At 43.3% G+C, this 20,962-nt stretch overlaps 1 protein-coding gene across 2 annotated transcripts; it reads right to left on the reverse strand.

Moving 5' to 3' along the window:
- Positions 1-317: 317 nt before the first annotated feature.
- erap1b (endoplasmic reticulum aminopeptidase 1b) lies at positions 318-19,506 on the reverse strand. Of its 2 annotated transcripts, XM_088630459.1 has the most exons (20): positions 19,275-19,506; positions 17,834-17,886; positions 16,439-16,997; positions 15,624-15,762; positions 14,823-14,957; positions 14,024-14,144; positions 13,420-13,574; positions 12,522-12,635; positions 11,343-11,474; positions 10,970-11,101; positions 10,773-10,856; positions 9,451-9,608; positions 7,545-7,624; positions 6,464-6,647; positions 5,896-6,052; positions 5,399-5,583; positions 3,941-4,102; positions 2,372-2,512; positions 1,708-1,789; positions 318-809 (listed from the first exon to the last, which is right to left on the reverse strand). In XM_088630459.1, exons 3-20 carry the CDS (start codon positions 16,957-16,959, stop codon positions 639-641), a joined length of 2,853 nt encoding a protein of 950 aa, XP_088486585.1. In that variant the 5' UTR covers positions 16,960-16,997; positions 17,834-17,886; positions 19,275-19,506; the 3' UTR covers positions 318-638. The 2 variants fall into 2 exon arrangements, with proteins under 2 accessions (XP_088486585.1, XP_088486583.1); XM_088630457.1 differs by lacking the exon at positions 17,834-17,886 and having other exon boundaries at positions 19,275-19,505.
- Between the last annotated feature and the right edge of the window lie 1,456 nt (positions 19,507-20,962).

Genomic DNA, 20,962 nt, shown 5'->3' on the forward strand with positions numbered 1-20,962 from the left:
ATTGATATCGCAAAACTCTGAGATGATGGCCTGGCTGCTGTGTTTTCCCCCCAAAAAAGTATATCTGTGGTAGAGTGAAATAAGCCTTATTACATCTTCCTTAGGCATTCTACACTTGCATCAACAGGGAAACAACATCAAGGCTTGTTCATTGTTTGGAATTAATTGGAATTGGTATTGGATATTGAACATATTCCATCTAAAAACATTCTCAAGTGACTGTGGTCATAAAGTACATACAGTTGGAAAGGCCAGGCTTGGGGAGAACAATACTGTTCATCCTTCTGGCTGTAATCCCGTGAGAATCACTGCAGTTTTAAGCTGGCACTGTAAAATAATTTAAATAATATTGAATTCGGCAGAAGCAAAGACAAATCGGGTCAATTCAAGAATGTGCGGTTAGCTCCGCAAACGTTGCCGAACTCGAAAAAGATCTGTTATGTGTACAGTACAAGGTCCTTCCAGCATTTTTCTTTACCTGCATCTCTATGAGGCTGGGATGCGTGAAAACCCCTAAAAAAAAAGACAGCTTGCAAACAAAAACAAAAAGGTTTGAGAGACGGAAAAAGCTCACGTCTCCACCCCACACGATCGCCGCCCCCACCCCCGTGTGAGGAGCGCTCTCAGGCCCGGGCCCGTCACGAGCTCCCGGCAGGGCCCGGCCGGGCCCCCTGCCGGTCCAGCCACGCCTGCAGCAGCGGGAGGTTCCGGTCCATCCAGCGGATGTTCTCCTCGACGCTCTCCAGCGCCTGCTGCACGCAGCGCAGCTGGGAGCCGTTGTCCTCCAGGGACGCGAAGAAGCCCCTGACCTGCGGAAACACACCGGCGGTAAGCGGGCCGGGCTGCGCCTGTTTCCCCGTGCACTGCCTTGGTCCGAAGACTCCTTTCTCTCAAAGTGGGGCTCAGGGCTGCACGTCGGAGAAATAGCTTCATAAGAGCCGTGAGCCTGACTTGCCAACAGAGTGGAGAAATCGAGACTACTTTCAGAGGTGACTTCTGTAGTTTCAGAGGCACAGGCAAGGATCTAGATCGTGGGCTTCTCCATTTCTGACATATACTGAGCTTCAAAACAACAATGATTTTTGCACACTTGCTTTTAGATATTTGACATTATTGTTTCATTCAGGTGAGAGATCCATTAGCCACGCACTGATGTACACTGAGCATCGGAAGATAATTCTCATTCTATAAAATAAGGTATATGGCCTTTGATGAATTGTTTTTGACATTCATGTAATTAATCGATCTTTCACAACTTGTGTGCAGCATGTGCTAAACCATCGTTTCTTTTTTTAAATTTTGGAGATGCAGGTATTATTATGTTACAGATATCAGTCGTTAAACATCTGAGCAACTTCTACACAATTTAGTAGATGAAGCTCTAAAGAAGAAGAAAGAGTGAAATACAGCATATCCTCCATGGCTAAGATGTTTTATCCATTCGTTATTTAGGAGTATTTTCCAGGTAATTGTTGGTATTTAACTCCAGGCCTCGTCACTTTAGTGGCAAAAAGAAAAATTTTAGCCACTTCAAGCTTCTAGATGCAAAACATTATAGATTATTTGGTAAAAGTGTGCATTAAATGCAATTTTTCAATTGAAAAAGCTGACATCATGACATAATCATTAAAAATGAAAACCTGATAGCAGTTTATTTGTGTCATCAGATGCAAAGACTATACAGATGTGTCTGTAAAACATAGTTACCTCCTCCAGCATGTCCCTGGTGGAGTACTGGTTTGTCACTCCAGTCACCATATGCGCAATGGAATGGGAGCCCAGATCAAACCTGAAAGAGAGGAACGTGTCAAACTGCTGCCCCCTACTGGACAGAGGCAGTGAGCATTTTCTGATTGTAAGGATTGTTCCTGTCAGAGCTCCTCTATTGATGATAGACCGAAAATAAAGCTTACTTCTCACAGAAAGGCAGAAAACGTTGGAAAAGAAGCTAAATGAAATCCAGGACAGTCCATGAGTACAGTAAACACTTCTTTACAGTTTGCAGAGGAAAAACCTCATTCAAGAAGACAAACTAGAGCAAACCACTTGTTAGGCAGTACTTGTGTAGTTGAAAGTGATCAGCTGGGAACACACCTCTGGAAGACTAAGGCTTCACCTTGCTGGAAAATCATGATTTACATCAGGGTGGAGCAAAACCAGTCCTTGATGGCTGTTGTCCTGCTGGTTTTGGAGATATTTTTCAATTAGCAACTAAGACCTAAAGTATCAGGTGATTTAACAACATAATGAATTGAATGCAGGTATAGAAGACAGCAGTAGGGTGGCAGTCTGACCACCCTAAGGCCCTCAAGGACTGGTTTTCAGTGTCACAGCTGCAGCAACAGCAGAGGAAAGCACATGTTGAACTGACTTCTTCACCAGGCTGTCCCAGTTGTCTCTGAGGAAATCCCAGGCATGTTTGTAGCCCTTGGGGTTTTTGCTCACATAGACAACCACATAGGGCAGGTCCTGGGTCTTCAGCACATCCCCCTCAAGGCTCTGCTCCATTATCCTGCAGAGGGGAATCAGCACAGTCACAGAGGTGAAGGGTTCAAACTTCTGTCTCTGTATAGCATGTTCAGAAAACCACCTGCATGCAACATTAAAGTATCTGCTACTGATAAGACTAGGGGCCTGCAGACACAAACAATGCTTGTTCTAAGAACCCCAGAATTATTTTGAGTAGAAGGCCAATAATAACTACCTGCTGGTGGAAAACATTGATACAGCTCAATTAGGTAGACATCTGATTAAAGAGGAGGTTTGCTTAACCAATAGAAATGAAGTTTGAAGTTTTCTTTTTTTTTTTAAACTGAAGCTCTTTGTATTCCTTATCACGTAAGTGTATAAAAGGTCAGCTGTACCGTCCCTTGTGGGAATCATTTCCCTAATTGCAGGGAAGTTGCTTCTCCTTGGGTGAATATACAACAAACTCCTTTTCTGCTCAGCAAAAAGGTCTCTAGTGGGTTTTTACTACTCTACAGAGGGAACAACATGGCTTTCTCAGATACAAGACAGTTCCCTGTTGCTTGTGCGTATGAACACACTGCAGAACAGCTGTCCATGACTGCTAACTTCGACTGTGTACTTACAACCAGCACAACTGGATTATCTTCAAGTGGTTCCACCACTAGCAGCAAAGAGGTCATTAAAGCTTTCTACCCATGATTCAAGATCACTTTATACAGTAAGGGAGTAAGGGTTGTGCTGCCCATTCATCTTGAATATGCTGGGTACATTTTCAAAACATGGCAATTTCAAAAACTCTTTTCCCCCCTTGACCAAAACTTACTGATACTGATGGTAATAGTAAAACTTTCAAAGGGGACACTTGACAACAGACAACACAATAGTAGAAGAAAATTGATTGAACAAATTATTGTAATCTTATTAAAACGTAATATACAGTTTGTATGTGTATTTACGTGTATTTGTACAAATACATATAAGGTCTTCAAACAGAACTCAAAGCACTGTACATACATAATAGTACATACATTTAACAGAATACACTTAACTAAAGAAGGAAAACAAAATACCTAGAAAACTGGCCCAGTGATAAAAAGAGCAAAACAATATTACTCATTAAAAGCTATAATATTAAGATGAAGGTCTTTTAAGCAAGTTTTGAAAATGTCCACAGACGCAGAGTCTCTAATAAATTAGGGAGTTTGAAGCTGGGTCTCGGACAGAATAAGAAGACCTGAACCTGCAGATCACAGACTGAAGTAGTGGACTATTCTCACAGAATAAGTTGTTCTACAACAGGTGTTCTAGAGTGTGTATTATTAGTATACTTTTCCAACCTCTTTTTTGGCTGTACTTGTTTATATAGGCAGAGCTCTCTCAATCTTGTGCTGTACATTCTGAGAACAATCTGCGCTGGGTTGGGTCTGGAGCTGGGGTAAGGTTCGGATTAAAGAGGCAGCGAGTGACTCACCACTTCAGCTTGTGGGAGAGAGGGCTGATGGTGAGAGCGGACTTGATCTGGCTCTTCACCGAGCTGAAGAGCGACTGGCGGTACTTTTCAAACAGGAAGTCCCAGCCCTCGGGTGTCTGGGCTCCGATGGCGTAGACCGCCAAGCTCACATCACTGGGCAGACTGCGGGGACAAGACAGCATGATGGTCACATTCCAGGGAACAGCGTACAAGACCCTTACACAGAAGTGGCTTCTCTAAACCCTCGAGCACAGAGGTCCTGGAGTGTCCCAGTTCAGCAGCTTTCATACCTAATAATACAATCACCAGTTTCTAAAAAACAAATATTTTAGTTGTGATAAAGCCAGCAGGTTATTTATTAAAATTAGAGATCATTTGGAACAGAAATTCCCATAATGAATTAAACTACCTAATAAGGTACAGGTTGTCCTATGAAATGGGTGGTTGACGATGACCTATAGGCCAACCAGTACTGAGCCTTTAGTGCAATCAAACATGTATTTAATGTCCCTTATAATCATAGTGTTTTACCTCCCAAAGAGCTTTACATATCACAGGGGGTGAAATTCATCCTTCACTGAATTGAGATCAGGTTAAGAAGTCAAGTGTGTAACTGCTGCACTAGTTGAATTAAGGGGGCACTTTAAGTAGGCCAGGGTGTACAAACCCTGAGTAGAATTCACCTGGGACATAGGAGTTAACACCCATCATCTTATGAACAGTGACATGGAGTCTTAAGTACTGAAGACCTTGGTCTAATGTCTGATCAGATGAACACCACCTTCTACAACACAGGCACCAGGCTCGGCTTAAGACATAACCTATTACATAAGCAAAGTCAGGTAGCAGCCACATCTTTGAGTTGTGCTCCTTGAGGTGCTAAACGTTCTGTTAGCCCTGGTGCAACAGGCCGACCCTGTTTCTCAGCAAAGCACTTCTTGCTGGCAAATAGGCTACATACACCACCTGTCAATTTGTCAGACGGCTCACTCTCTGCATCCCAGCTTTTCATCCCAGTCCCACAGGCCTGCTCGTCAACCCAACTCATTTCTAGCAACAACACCTACTGTAGCTGTGGAGCCCCTCACTCCCTCTCCTTCCAGGCTGTAGCCAAGATACAGACTGAATCCCTTTCTTCCCAAATGATCTTATAAGCCTCCTGCTTACTCAGGTGGCCATCTTGGCTCATGGCCCACCACTGGGGCTAGGTTTCGAGCCTTGGTTGTGGAAACACATGTTGGGGGTTGACACAGTCTTCATGTACTGAACGCTGTTGTTTTAATAACAAAACAAAACAGTGGGTAACTGTAGAATATTAACGGATCAAATCAGAATAGACTAAATTCTCATATATAAAGTAAATTTGCAAAAGGATGGTTGTGTAACGTGTACTTAAAATGTTTTTTTTCGATTCACTACAATAAACATAAAAATAAAATATCAAGTGGGATCTCTGACCTCATGTTCCCATCCGACTCCTTCCATGTCTGGAACAGCTGCTTGGCCTTCTCCACGCAGGGCTGGTACCCGCGGACACAGGCAAACATCAGCAGGTGGCTGCGCAGCATCCTCTGGGACACCGTGCCCTCGTCACTCCACTCCTGCTTGTCGATCAGGTCCCTGAACAGGCTCACGATGTAGCTCTGGAGCACAGCAGAGAGCAGAGGTTTTTGAAAAGGAGGCTCATTTGTCTCCTTCCTGCCTGTGTCGCTTATGTGGCGGATGCTTTGGTCCGAAACAGATTAAATTTGCACCCACTTACACAGCTGGGCATTTTACTGGAGCCGTTCAGGTGAAGTACCTTGCTCAAGGGCACAACAGCGGCATCTCAGCTGGGCTTTGAACCCACAACCTTCCCCCTGTGAGGCCAGAACCCTGACCGCTGATCCACACAGCTGCCCCTACACAGTCCTAATTTCTGCGTAGCTCCTCCTGGCTTGCTCAAAGCCTCTCACCTTCATCTGATTCTCCAGCTCCTGCATGTCTCTCTTCTCCATCAGCTTGTAGAGGGGCACCAGCTCGCTCAGTCCCTGGGTCACAGGCATGATCTCCGTCTCCTTCCTCAGGTACAGCGAGAGGTCCAGAGCCTTGTCCAGGGGCAGCTTCCCGACGCTGTCGCGCGGCAAGACAGGTGTGTACAAGGCAGAAAGCTTCACAAGGGGTCTTCGCTGGATCATTGGGGTAAAAGAACTTCTTAGTTGCAAAAGATTTCTGTTTGATTTCGGATCCTTCTCAGTAGGACACTACCAACTACAAGTATGCTGAATCACCAAGTTTGTGTAAAATTCTCAGTGAAATTGCTGTACAAGAACACATTTTGAGTGCTGGTTTCTGTTTGTGGTGATGGCCGCTATGGCTGACTAACCCTGTTATCGCTTTAATGTTCTTCAGTGCTGGAAGGGTGGTCCAGTGATATCGGTTTGATATCGGTGAGACTGTGTGTGTAATATGGAGGCACCTGTGCGTGTCTGTGAAGGCACTTTGCTTATCCAGGCAAGGCTCTCTCTGCCCTCTCCCCCTCACCTCACCAGCTGGAAGGCGTTGTTGATGAGGCTGGCCCTGTCGTTGCTGCTCAGAGCCGTGTGGTTCCTCTGCAGCAGGCGGATCAGGGCGTCCCAGCCTGCTCCCTCGTAGTGCACGATGTAGTACCCACTCATGTCCACGTTGAACTTGATCCACTCCACCTCCTCGGGCAGGTACAGTACGTCTGCGGACGGACGGACCCGGAGGATGAGCCGGTAGTAAAGAATTATTTCGAGACACAGAGCCATACTGCAATGACCACTCTCCAAAACTAATTGGCCATATTTTCCCCAGTATTTGTGTCTGGCCAGAGTTTCCAAACCAATTACCCAGTATGGAGCCCAGGAACAGTAGGTACTCTTCAGTAGAGTACAGTAAGTACAGTATTATACTGTACCTACTGTTAGTTAGTAAAGTAAGGAGCTACTTAACAGTAGGTTTTGCTAATCTAAAGTCCTGACTACTTTCAAAAGAGCATGGATGTAACCCTAACATCTAGCCTTGTAACGTTCTACCTTTATTCAATTGCCGAAGTAATTTCTCATTTCCCTGCCTAAACTACGGAGTGTTGGGGCTGCTCGACCATATTTGCTGCACATCACTCAGCTAGGTGCTCACTGTTGGACAGAGTGAGTCCTCTACTACACTACATATAAAGTGCTTTGGGATTCATATTTCTTAATATTCATTTTGACTTATTAATTCTGAATTACTTTTGGCTCAGTTCTGTCCTTGATATTTTGTCTGAGGTATACTGTATAGTCTGAGGAGGTTAATTTGAATATTGCAACACTTCTGTAAATCTATCAAGAAAAAATCTAACATTAATATACAGATAAAGTAGAACACTAGTACAAAAAATACACAAAAACCCTGAAACCACACACATCCAATAGTACTATTATGGCATCTTGCTTGGTTATTGGTTCCAGGAGTTGTTGAACAAAGTGAAACTCGGTTAAGGCACTTCCTCATTTATTTAGCCCTAACAGAAATAAGAGACACTCAGCACATACGTGTCAGCCGTTCTTAAATTGATAACCTCTGGTTTGTTTTTTTAGGAAATTAACAATTTACTTACCCGTCTTAGTTTTTAACAGGAACCTATGAACTGAGTTGGAATTACTTGTGATGTAGGTCAATGGAACCTGCCACAGAAAACTGAGCAAGAGAAAAATGAGAGACATACTGTATAAATCTACTGTATATATAGACTAACACAACCTCTAGTACAGGGGTCAGCAACCTGCAGCACGCCTGCCATTTCTGACACACAGAGGGATCCTTAATGGCCTGTGCAATAATAGTCATAAAGCCAAAAAAAAACATAAGTAAAAAAACAAAAACTATACCTGACTATTCTTATCTGGGCAGCAGCCATATCACACTGCAACTCACAACTGGTGACCCACTGGATCTCAGCAGGTGTGAGCCTGACCAGTACCTGGATGGGAGACCTCCTGGGAAGAACTAAGGCTGCTGCTGGAAGAGGTGTTAGAGAGGCCACTAGGGGGCGCTCACCCTGCAGTCTGTGTGGGTCCTAATGCCCCAGCATAGTGACGGGGACACTATACTGTAAAAAGGCGCCGTCCTTCGGATGAGACTTAAAACCAAGGTCCTGACTCTCTGTGGTCATTAAAAATCCCACCGTGTTTTTCAAAAAGAGTAGGGGTATTTCACACATGAAGTCAGTTCTTTGTCCCGTCTATGACCAGTTAACAACTTAACACTTAGAGGTTTGCGTGCTCCTTAAAATGTCAAGATATGAGCCTAAGACTTGAGAACTTGGCAAGAGAAAGCAAAGGAACAGGTAAAACGTAATCCCTGCTGAAAAGAAAAGAGACACAACATTTTGGCTGTGGAGCCTTCTTCAAGTGTCAAGGCTCCACCCCTGAAGAAGGCACCACAGCCGAAACGTTGTGTCTCTTTTCTGCTCCTCTCAGCAGGGAATAAACCTTTACCTGTACCTTTACAGCCTACACATGCTGATACAGCCACCTGCCTGAACTAAGGGAAAGCAAGGGCAAAGATTACACAAAACATGCATCTTAATTTATTCATTTGATTACATTTCAATATCAAATTTATACTGATGAAAACATCAGCAGGGATAATATTAATATTAAAAAAAGTATCAATGGCACTGAAATCTGTCAAAATAATTACAAGTCATAATTCTTGGTACTCCCCAACTGAAAGGTAGCTGACCCCTACTCTATTATATGTTCAACACACACTGAAGCCATAAAAGCAAGACAAGTATATCATATATCCCTGGACTCACTGACCTTTTAAAACAGACCTTAACTAAAAGTCACCTAAGAGAGAAAATATTTTAAGGAGAGCATTCACTGGCAACTGCAGTTCAAAATGTTCTACAGTGGAGGGCCTTAAGTCTTTGAGTTTTTCTTCCAACTTAAACAGTCAATTAAAGTATTAAACTACAGTTATTATGGTCTAAATTAACTGTACATGTTATTTTTCACCATTCACCTCAATAAAAGTACTGTAAGCTGTAAGTCATCATAGAGCCTTGTTTTTTTTTACAAATATGCATTAAATAATTCAATAACTAGGCCACATGTGTGACCAGAAGACACTGCACCCCCCAGAAACTTAGTTGGAGACCCCTGGTGTAGACTATCAAGACGTTCCGCTCATGGGTCATGTAGTCTGAAAGTGCTTCACAGTGGACTCCAGACCCTCGTGGAGTCCATGTTTTGCTATTTAAAAAGGTGTAATAAGCCAAAACTGTGGACAAACCTAATGTTGCATAGAGCCAACAAGGTGGACAGTCAGTGCCCAATCGGTGTCTATTCTCTCTGCTAACAAGCTATATTTACCACAGGTGTCTGTAGACATTACGATTCACTGAGCTCTCTCTCAAGGAACAGGACTCTGAGGTTATGGGACTAAGCTGCAAATGGCTGGCTTCTTACGATGGGTGAACAGGTTTCTTGTCATCTGCGGTGATACCAGGTTCTTACCCTGAGTCCTGGGAGGGGTCAGCACTTTTGAGGTACCTCTCCTGATGCAGACGCACCTCTCGCCCCCTCACTGCCACGCTGACCAGAGGGAAGCCCTCCTGCAGAGTCCAGGTGTCCATGATCTCCTTCACATCCAGCTCATCCTGCATGAACCACTTCTGCAGACACAGACCCAAAGCAATCAGCTGAAATATGCTGTAAAAATGGTACTGAAACGAGCGTGCATTTCAGGCCAGTGTAGGGTTTGGATTACAAGTACCATTAAATGTTGACTCCAGTTATCTATCTAGTTGCAAGTTAAATTACAAAATTAAGAGAGTTTACCCAGGAGAGCACGTTTTCTTACCACTTTTCATTTTTGGAGCACAGCTGCTGAATGGCGCAATTTACAATACAAGCTGCCAGAAGTGTCCGAAAAAAAAGTTTCAGATAGAAGCAAATTACTACTCATCCTAAAGTTCACTTGGGAACCAAAATCCAGCAGTGAGTGTAAAAATTGTCTTAGTAATGTTGGAATGTTAACCCTAACCCTAGCTGGGGTTTCAACAGAGCAATTCTGCAATAGATCTCTGAAGCCCTCCATTCATCAGATTTGAAAATGTTCTTCAAACCAACATACAGTATATGAGTCTAAACAGTTTCTAGGAGAAGCTGTAGTTCCCAAAATTCCCCTTAACACCCAACACTACAGTCAGGATAAAAGGGCACACATACAGTGGTGCTAGAAAGTTTGTGAAAGAAATTCAGAAAATTCTAAAGGGTTCACAAACATTTTAGCACTACTGTAAAAGTAAAAGAAGAAGGAAAACAGCTGTTTTGCTTCCCTATGACTGACAGAAGACCCATAGTTGCTGAAACGGTAGTAAGAAGTTGACTAGTGACCAAGTGGATGGAGCCATTTCATAAATGAAGCAAAGCAAACAGCCTAGGTGCTGTAGGAAGGGACTTAAAAGCTGAAGCTCCAGACATGTGGAGTAAGGCTAATGTTTTGTTTTCAGCAAATGTTTGTATAAATAAAAAAGCACAGTGAATAGCAAATACACCTCTGCACTGGGACAAAAACACCTTCATTATGAGTAAGTCCCTTCTTTCCAAGCTGGAGGACAAGTGAAAAGACCCTGCCTGTGGTGATCGGCAACCTAAAAGTGTCACAATGGTCCATGTCATTCTGATCACTACTGCAGGTTCCATGCCTCCAATTTCACAGATTGTTTTTGTCACAATGTCCCCACTGTCCTGTGCTGTCCAGCACCCAGCTTGTAACAGACCAGGCTTGGCCCCACACTGGATGAAGGCTAGATGTACGTTATCCCGGTACTCACTGAAGCAGGAGAATGGGGCTTGCTTCCAGAACAAAATCCGTCTCCTCGTAACCGCCCTTCATCCAGATCATCAGACTGGCAAATCTGTGTGGGAAAAATATCAGTGCCGTTACTGGCGAACGTGGATGTTCTGATGTACTGTGTGCAATGCAAGTAAGTGCAACACGAGTGAAAGGACACTTCCACTCCTCGCTCACATTGGTCAGGCTGTCCCAGAGGTCTGCATTCCGCGTGTTCTGGTAACTGAAGCGCCGAAGGTAGCGGATGATGCCGATTTTGAAGGCTTCTGGAGTAAGGAAGTCTCTCAGCATGTTTAAAATACAAGCCCCCTACGAAGAAACAAAAGAGTGCATTTTAACCCCTTCTACCACTTCTTCATTCACGAAGTCCCCTCCACTCAGCGCCAACCCTCTTGGAAGGCACTGTGGTGCAGCGATTGTTTTTGCAGGAAGTGGATAAACTACCGGGTATTCACTACGAAACAGTGAGAAGGGCGCTGAGTTACAGAAAGGGATATTTCACAGGTGGCTCGGAGGAGCAGACGAGTACACTTAAACGACGGCGCTGTACCTTGTCGTAGGAGACATCATCAAACATCTCCTGAATCTGCGCGGGATTCTCCACTGGAGTAGAGACAGGATGCGAGGAGCTCAGAGCATCCACCTCCATGGCTTCAAAACACTTTCCCAGAAAATAGTCCTCCTGGGGAGAAAGGAATGTTCTTCACATCAGCGGGGAATCTCGGAACGGCAGACGCTCGTCTTTTGTTTATGGAGAGTTGATTTTATTTATGTGGAAACACACTAACTTTGCTTGGCACGTGATTCAGATGCTACCATTTGACATCACACTTTACGCCCGGTGTAAAGGAACAGCAACTGTGAACTTCCAAACCATTTGAAAACAGTACAGTAAAACTCCGGTTTAATGGCCTTCACTGTATTGAACTCCTAATTTAATGGACAAAATCTGCTAAAGGGAATTTTGCCTGTAAAATTACAAATATCTGACTTTCCCCACTATAATTGGTAAATGCACAAATAATGAAAAGTAATAATAATAAAATTTCAAATTCAGGAATATCAATGGTGCCCTATAGGTTTAGGTCAATTGCTTAAGATGTTTTTTGTTCGTGTTTCGTATGCTTTAACGAATTTGATGCAGTATATATACGATACATTAAGTAAAGAACCCGTATATTTATGATAAAAAGGCACAAGAACAATTTTCATTTACTGCGTTGATTGTAATTGTTAAAAAAGATGAAAAAATCCAGAAAGAATTTAGACTCTATAGTATGTATATCCTTTTCCCATATAATAGTGTGTTTTGATTAGTCAATTAAACAGAGGGCTTACCGCACAACAAATTTTCATTTTTACTCAGACGCAACAGAATGTCCTGTTATCTTCTTAATTCTCTACAGAGCTACTTCTATTTTACTCAGTTCTTTAAGAGTTCTTTAAGAGCAGACAAGAGCAGAGACAGGAATTAGATTGTAAGACATGCCCAGATGCCCACACAATGATGAAAATAAGCTGTGCCCCTTTTTGTACAAAGATAGGACCGGAAACAGACTGAATGCTAAAAAAAGAAAAGAATAGTCAAGTCTTATAGTTGAATCAAATAACTAGCAAAAAATAATCTCCTCTGAGCCCCCTTCTCCAGAGACAGCAAAAGGACATTTTAAGTGCATCTGAGTAAGAAAGGCAGGGAATAAAATAAAGAGGGCTGCTTTGTTTTACTCACAACTTGCAGCTCGGGATTTGTGATGTTTACAGACACGAACTCCATGAATTTGGCGAATCCTTCGTTCAGCCAGAGGTCGTTCCACCACTGCATGGTCACCAGGTTGCCGAACCACTGAGGGAGACAGCCAGCAAGCCAGCATTAGCAAAGAGCCAAGCCAGGGCTGAGCCCTGTTGGGACTGTGTATCCTCTTTACAGTACATACTGCCAAGAGCCAGGGTGGCAGGAACCATCTACTGACTTCAGTGAGGCTTCACAGCCATTACAGCATGGCGCTGGGTTTCATCTGTATACCTGGATTCAAAAACTACGATTACAAACTGCAAAAAAATCCAAATTAAATCACAATATTATTGATATTGTATTTATTAGCAGGGATGGTACTTGGTGTGGCACAGCGTATTTAGTATTGCTGCCGTGCAGCGACAGGGCCCTGGGTTTGACTCTTGGGGTGCTACCTGCGTCGAGTTGGTACGTTGCACCCAGGTTCGCTTGGGTTTCCTCCCACAGTCGACAAACATACTGGTAAGTTAACTGGTTTCTGGGAAATTTTGCTCCTGGTGTGTGTGTTTGTGTGTGGGCCCTGCGATGCACTGGTGTCCCATCCAGGGTGTATCCTGACCTGTGCCTGTTGCTTGGGATACGCTCCGGCTCCCCCACAATCCCAAATTGCATCAAGCAGTTTGAAAAGGGATGGACAGATGGTGCAAGTTGTTTTCAGATTTTTTTCTAAAATAAAGTACATGCATGATACTCGTCTATGTTTTCCCAAATGTACAATTTACAAAAAGAGGAAGACGATCTCAAACAGTCCATTAACCCTAGGGACAAACTGATGTCCTCCATCTGGCACAGCCCTGCACTGCTGGCACTCGGTGTCTGTGCGGTGATGGGATACCTGGTGTGCCAGCTCATGAGCGATGATCATGGTGATGCCCAGCTTGTTGGAGGCAGAGGACTTCCAGGGGTTGAAGAGGAGGGCAGATTCCCTGTAGGTGGTGAGGCCCCAATTCTCCATCGCTCCTGACTGGAAATCAGGAATGGCAGCCAGATCTGTAACGTTGACACCAAACAAAGACACAACAGATGACCTGCACTGCACAGAATCAAAGTCCCATTAAGCTCACACACCTGCTTTTTTCTGCAAAAAATGACATTTCACACCATATAAACTTTAGATTTGGACAAGAATTGACATTATATGGACAAGATATGAGAGAATTCATTGGTCTCAAAAGTGTCTAATCAGTTAAGATTTAAAAGTAAGTAAATGCCTTTTCATTCCATTTTTTTCTAAAACTGTGGTGCAATAAAATAGATTTTCCTACATTTTTTTTGTGGAGCAATTCATCAAGATTCACAATTATAGCCAGCTACCCTGGCACTGAAGTCTACAGCTTTTCAGATGCAGAGAAAAACTGCATGACATAAAAGTCACAGGGTAATAACTTCCAAGATGAACTGAAACAATATTCTGCACACTGCACACTCTGCAAGCTCACCTTGTTTTGGGAGGGGATAGGGGATGTTAAAGTAGTCTTCGTAGAAGTCTAGGAGCCTCGCTGCTGCTTCCAGAGCAAATTCTGCCTGATCAATCTTCTCAGGTACCGTATACACAGATATCTGACAGAATGGAAACATACAAGCAAACCATACATCATCTCATGAGCTACTTTAATTAGGAATATGAAAAGAAATAGACTCTAGTACAAAAATGTCTGTCTGTAAGGCAAAAGTTCTTCTGGAGGTAGGGGTAAAAATGCTTTCTGAGCCAATGTGTTTGGTCTAGGAATTGCTGTACATAATGACGCAAGAAAGGTTTACAAATGAGAGAAGGCCATTTGGCTCATCTAGCTGTTTTGGTACTTAGTAGTTAGTGACCCTGGGATCTCATTCAGACACTTCTTTAAATATGTCAGAGTATCGGCTTCAACCACAAGAGTGGGGAGCTCTCATCATACTGCCACAAGTAATTTATTTTAAACCTCTAAATTTCTATCTTCTTATACAAAACTGTATTGTTATATTTTTATAATCTGATTTGTCAAGCCTTGAGAGATGAGAATAGGTTAAAATAGCAGTGTTGGTTGCGATAATGTACTGGAATACAGCACAAAAGTTCAGAGACATAAGTTTCACATAAAAATCCAGGTGCCAGATATTCCAAATATAAAAGGATTCAAAGGCCACCATAACATCAAACCCCTTCATTGTTTTGGAAGAAATTACGAGGGAGAAATCGAAATTGAATTGTTTTGCTGCATTAAGCTGGAGGAGACCAGGATGTCCATGGCGACCTACCTTGACCCCATGCTGACTCATCTTGCTCACGGACAGGAAATCGGACACAATGAAGGCCACCAGGTAGGTGCTCATCTTCACACTCACATCAAAGTGGTCTTCCAGTAGCCCACCTCCCAGGTCCAGAGTTTTCAGCTGCCAGAAAAAAAGAAAACTGCTTATCAGGATGCACGTCAGGAGAAAAGACACATTATGTTTCCTTTTAGGACAACAGGATTATGTCTGCTTTCTTCACTCAACCAAGAGAGTTCTCTTCCAATAGTGCCATGTAGTCAAAACCAAATTAATGTCTGGTTCAATCTTAACAGCCAGTTATATGATGTACCCATTCCATTTGATTTCAATAATTTCAATAAATGTTTCTTTATTTATTATTATAATTATTTATTTCTTTGGTCAAAGCACGGACTGCTGCAGACACACAGGAAGAATGTGGAAGGGCAGATAGGCTCCTCCTGCCCACTGACCCATCATTCACCTTTTGACACATTGCAAGCTCTGCAGTGTCCTGTGGGAGAGTTAGTGCTGATTGGTGCAGAGGCACGTCACTCAGTGACGTCACAGCTCTCTTTCAGGCACCGAGGAAGTCACTGTTTCATCGGCTGCTGAGAGAGCCCCAGTGTTAACACCCCAGCACCAGCTCGGTTGGCTCTGAGAAAATATTTTGCCACTGTTTGGGACAATTCTGTTCACACTCAGCGTGGTGGTGAGACTTTTTTTTTTAAGCTCTCGATTTAGCTCCCCCATGTAATAAAACGATCCAGCCTTCCAAAGTGCCGGGCTTCTGCTCGTTCGCCATACCTTCGGCATGTTTGACAGGGCGATGTGCCGGGGCTCCCTGCGGAGCTTGATGGAGAAGTTGGCCTTGAAAGCGGGCTCGTCGAAGCAGGGGAACGCCGCTCGAGCCGAGGTGGGCTCGAACTGGGTGGAGGCGAGGACCCTAAAAAGCACCATACAGAAATCGAGATATTTACAGCAGCACCTTTCCCTTCCATATCGATCCAATGAGAGTCCTGAATGGGGGGGAAGGCATTTTATAATGCACAAAGGGAATATCTTATTTATAACGCATGGTCCAGGTGGCTTGTTGTTTGATAATTATTGAGTTTTACTACCCCTTCCCCAACGATGATTTAGACAAAAGAAGGCCTGGTCTTATTTTTTAACAATGCTTATCGTTTAAAAAATAAATGCCCAATAATATGCAGAATATATTGCCACATTCATTGACATCCATATGTTAAATGCAATTTCCAAAGTGCCGTTTAAACTAAGTTCCTCTTCTAGTGCTGTAAGACTACGATGTTCTCAATTTACTACAAGTCTGGGAGACTGGGAGAGTCTAACTGGGAGATCTGGGAGAGTCTAACTAGAATCCAGGAAAGGTCACTCCAGCTTGTTGTCACTGAAACCCCTGTTATTTTCCATTGAGGCAGCTAATCTGAAGTCTGAGGCTAATGAAAGCACCTTAAAGCAAGAGGTTTGGAAAAAGAATCCACACCGGAAGCTGTCAGATTGAACACCCATCATCGGTCTTGCCCGAGGAAACCATGTCTGGCAAAACACCAGTTCACTGCACACCAAACGTTAATATCATAAACCAAAGGTCACCTTACCTGACTTCGCCGTCGGTTGTGCGGTAGGAGCTCTTATAAAAACCGTGGAAGCTGTCGGATAGGTTGGCGGCGAAGTCGATGGAAACCACATACACATGCCCCGCTAGCAGTGCCCTGTCTGACACCAGAGCCACCTGCTCATAGGAGGGCAGCTCCAGTACCTGCAGAGGGCTGGCTCGAGCCCCTTCCAGAAAGGCTGCCTTGGAGATCTGGAGGTTCTTACTGTGCAAGACAATGGCGCTGGTCTCTTGGAGAACCTGAACCTGGATCTTGACCGTACCAGTGAAGTCCAGGGAGGTCAGGTTGGGATGGATGAGGAGATCGTAGTGAATTGGGGAGATGGCATCAGGGAGCCTCATCTTATCCCAAGGAAAAGGCTGGCCGTTTGTCGCAACCGGAGGATGGGGTCCGCTTCTCCTCTCCTCCCGTTCCCCGCCAGCGGACACTGAAGTCAGCGCAGCCGCTGCAGTGAGGAGCCTCAGGAAGGTCCCCCGTGAAATAAACCTCATTCTTGTCTCCATCTTGCAAGAAACCTCTCCGGGTTGACACAGGTATTTCCCTATGCGTATAACAGACCAAAGAAAAAGGGACAATTCCAGTTACCGTGTCCTCCAGATGTATTCAGTTCCAGTGAAACGGGAGAAAAAAACATCATGTAACAGAATGGCTTGTGGATTTGGATAACGCACGCTGATGAACAAAAAATCCAAATGAGAGACTGTAATTGTAAACGTATTGCACATAGCAGTTATATTTATCAAAAATAATTAAGTGAACTGCTGAAAACGCCAGCATTCAGAGTAAATCGTCTAGACTGGCTGTCTCCATCTCCACTTCAATCACAATCTCCAAACCAAATGTCTGAACGGTAGGTGGCATATGGAAACCGAAGGATCTGAAGGTTGTAAAGGAATTCTGCCCTGAGGAAAGGTGAAAAATGCCCCATTTGCAGTGCCAGAACCTCACGGTGCACTACGGCTGTCGTCTTATCAGTGTAGTCCCTGCCAGAGGAGGATTTACAAAACACTGACTTCAGGGATCAGCTGTGACCTTCATGTTTTCCAAACTTTAAATTATCCATGCCAAGCAGGAACGATTGTATCAATAACACAGCAAAACATTTTTAGCCATTTCTTCAGCAAAACACACGATCCATTCCTTAAGTCCATCTGCTACATGATGTTTTATGTCCTTAGTTCACCTGCAGTATGAAGAAATCCGTGAGAGACTGTATTCCAGAAAAGGGCAAAACCTTTAAAACAATTAAAGCGCTAAAAAAACAAGTCGTAAAAACAATTACTAAAGAGATTTATAAACACAAAAATAAATTTCACAATCTGTTCACACTGAGTAACTAACTAGATGCACTGAAATTGTTCTGAAACAAAATCTCACTTTTCAGCCTAGAGTGTGTGGACTGAGTGCCTTCTTCCTGAGCTCCACAGATCCTACAGGTGAGAGTAAAAAGAACAGACAAGGTGCTAGCTGGTGAGCTCTGTGGCCCTGTCTTTGGGCCCCATGAACACAGGTGAAAATTGTTGTAGACAAGCCAGAATAGCAATGAATATCCATATGATATAAGAACATAAGAAAAAAGACGTTACAAACTAGAAGAGGGGATTTCGATTTGTTCATAGCTAATAGATCCTAGATATCTCATGCTGTGTCATATCTCTGTTTTTAAAGGATGCTAAGGCTCCAACAATATGGCCAGGTAACTTTTTCCATACTCCCACAACAGGTAACCTGTTTTAAAAGCACTTCTGTGTAGTGTAAGTATTTGGTCTCTCTGTTTTCTTCAAAATGATGTTTTTTTTCTAATAACGAAAACTGTTTTCTTTTTTTTTGTCAGTTTCCCTCTCATCTCATGTTGTAATTCCGGTCACCCCTACTGTATATAACCTGTCCTAACGCTGTCCATTTGTTTACAAATGTAGCCAATAAAAAAACCGTATGTGCAAACTGTAACTTGTGACGGTGGACAGGCTCCATTCATCGCACGGGCTCTAGGTTGAACGTACAAATGCAAACGTTTGTCTGGTAATAGTACACAATATTATGCTTAAGTTACATCAACACAAGTCAGAGACGAAGACAACAAACGGACGTATTTTTCAGTACACCAGAGCTTTTTCTGTAACGGAAGCCAGACTATGAAGTTCAGGACAGCTTACTCGGATACGATTACTGTATGGCCTGTTTATTTTGGCGATAAAGGCATCACGTGAAATGTTTGAAATAATAAAACGAATTCTACTTCTGCGGAGAGCGCTCATACCTCCGCATAAAAAAACAAATGCTCAAGTCACCTAATAATAAACTAGTTCAGTTGGGTAGCTGTGTCAGCATGCTTAGTCTGCAAAAGAACAGGTAATGGGTTTATTCCATGCTGAAAATAGAAGAGAGAAAACGCAACGTTTCGGCTGTGAAGCTTTCTTCGGGTGTCGGGGCTCTTTTTGGCCCGGGTGGGGCATCCTCTGTTGATGAAAACACCTGACATTTGAAGAAGGCCTCGCAGCCGAAACGTTGTGTTTTCTCTCTTCTCCTTTCAGCACGTAATAATGTAATAATGAATGTAACCTTTGGTGAACCAGGCGATTCAGTTGCGTGGAAATGTAACCGGTGTAATTTTGCAGAATAGTGGACTGAGCGCATCTTCCATTTCCCCACATGATGACACCGCATGTTACACTTTGCGTTTGGATCGCGCTTGTTCGCCCAAACGTAGGACCGTTTTAAAAATTACAACTTCGTGCTTCGGAAAAGTATCACAGCCCTCACATAAAACAAAACGAATGAATCGTTTTAGGTCGTTGCACGGGATTCGACAACTCACCCCTCGCTAAGATATACCCGATTCCGCAAATTTAGCTCTGGAGAGAGAATCTGCCAAGTGAAAATAAAACCAAAAGTAGCCTAAACCATCCAGAAACCAGACGACAACGTCTGCAAAATACATATTCATTTTCAAACGCACAAAAAGTTTCCTCTCCCGTCATTAAAAAGGACACGGACCACGTATATTCTTATTTTGGCTAGAATCCGTAGCGTTTATTTTATTTTCCTTCGTGAATATTATTACCACAGGAAGTGACACACTAAGTGCACAGAAAGGTTGCGACCGAGAGCTGCAGTCGGAAAGTGTCCGCCAGGTGGCCGGAGAACAGCACTCACAAAGGCTTTGTTTGGAGTGGTGATAATATTGTGGTCATTTCATAGTTTTTATAGACTTAAATTGTATATGAAACCAAATAAACGAACATCATATTTAATACTTGAAACATTTCTGCCGACATACTATTGTGTATGTGTATGAGACGCAAATTGCAAATTGTAGAAGACGCAAAGGTTCAACACTACTTTTCTGAGGGCCAACCCTGTTTTTTTGAATGCCCTAGGTAAGATCTTGTAAAGGGGCCCCTCCAGATCGCGATTTGCGCATACACGGCAAGTATCAGCTCCCACTCCAAACTTATTTTACTATTTGTAATTGTATAACTAGAAAAAACTTTCTTAACCAGCTTTGAAGAACACATTATAAATAGCTTACAAGCCAGAACAAGAAGCACACGTCACAAAGATAACATGTTTTTTAACACTGAAAGTAATAACGCGATTCTCTTAACTTCTCGTCAAATGTCTCAAGTAGAAGTGGCTTGTCTACAGTTCGCTGGTTACACTGATCTGACGGACTCAAAATAAAAATGCATTATTGCAATGACTTGATTTGGAATACCTTTCTTTTGAGATTGCTTATCCAGCTCTGAGGTTTCCTTTATCAGCACCGGATAGGTACATCCTTTTGAAGGACAGTATGCAATATGTCACATGTAATGTTACATGTAATGAAAAATTAATAAAATCGATCACAACATTTACTACTTTCCAAAAATTACATGAACTGTAGCATCAGTGGGAACTGCACTGGTACTGTCATCTTAGGTGAAGATGAGTGTCGTTTACTTCATCCACAGCAAAAACAAACTACTACACTTACATTACGTAATTGTAATATAACACTTACATAATTAAATAATAATTTATAACTAACAGATGTTAACAGCCTAGATTAGCACAGCAGCAACTGAGAAAGCCACCGGAGGGAATCTGTGTTTCACATTTGTGAACGAGCCGATTAAAAAACAAATCTGTTGTTGCACATTGAGGTGGTCTTGGTGGTCTCAGAACACTAAGCGGCCGCCTAGTTCTCCTAAGCCAGCAGACTTCTATTTCCCACACCCTCACAGCACCTCTGGGCCCTCACATGCACAGTGCGGAGAAGCGTATCCCTGTGTGTCTCGGGACCCGCTGGCCCGATCCGGCCCAGAGGTGCTGTCAGGGTGTAGAAGCAGAGGTCTGCTGGTTGTGTGAGTTGGGTGGTGAGCCTTGGTGGCAGCAGCCACGAAATTTGCAGGGGATACCAGATTCCACACTCACACACTGCGGAGAAGTGTATCCCTGGGGTATCACGAGTGAGTGTGGCGTCTGTGGGAGACGAGACATGTGCAAGGGGATACTATTTTG

The sequence above is a fragment of the Lepisosteus platostomus genome, chromosome 4 (assembly GCF_059453375.1).
Source record: "Lepisosteus platostomus isolate fLepPlt1 chromosome 4, fLepPlt1.hap1, whole genome shotgun sequence".
Lineage (NCBI taxonomy): Eukaryota > Metazoa > Chordata > Actinopteri > Semionotiformes > Lepisosteidae > Lepisosteus > Lepisosteus platostomus.

What these genes read in the sequence shown, in the direction of transcription:
- erap1b (XM_088630459.1), bottom strand. Translation starts at nt 16,959, where the DNA reads ATGGAGACAAGAATGAGGTTTATTTCACGGGGGACCTTCCTGAGGCTC. An exon ending in GACCCCTCCCAGGACTCAGG is followed by an intron (nt 7,625 to 9,450) that starts GTAAGAACCTGG and finishes TCTCTTGCTCAG; the next exon opens with TTTTCTGTGGCAGGTTCCAT. An exon ending in CCAGGGACATGCTGGAGGAG is followed by an intron (nt 810 to 1,707) that starts GTAACTATGTTT and finishes GTGTTTCCGCAG; the next exon opens with GTCAGGGGCTTCTTCGCGTC.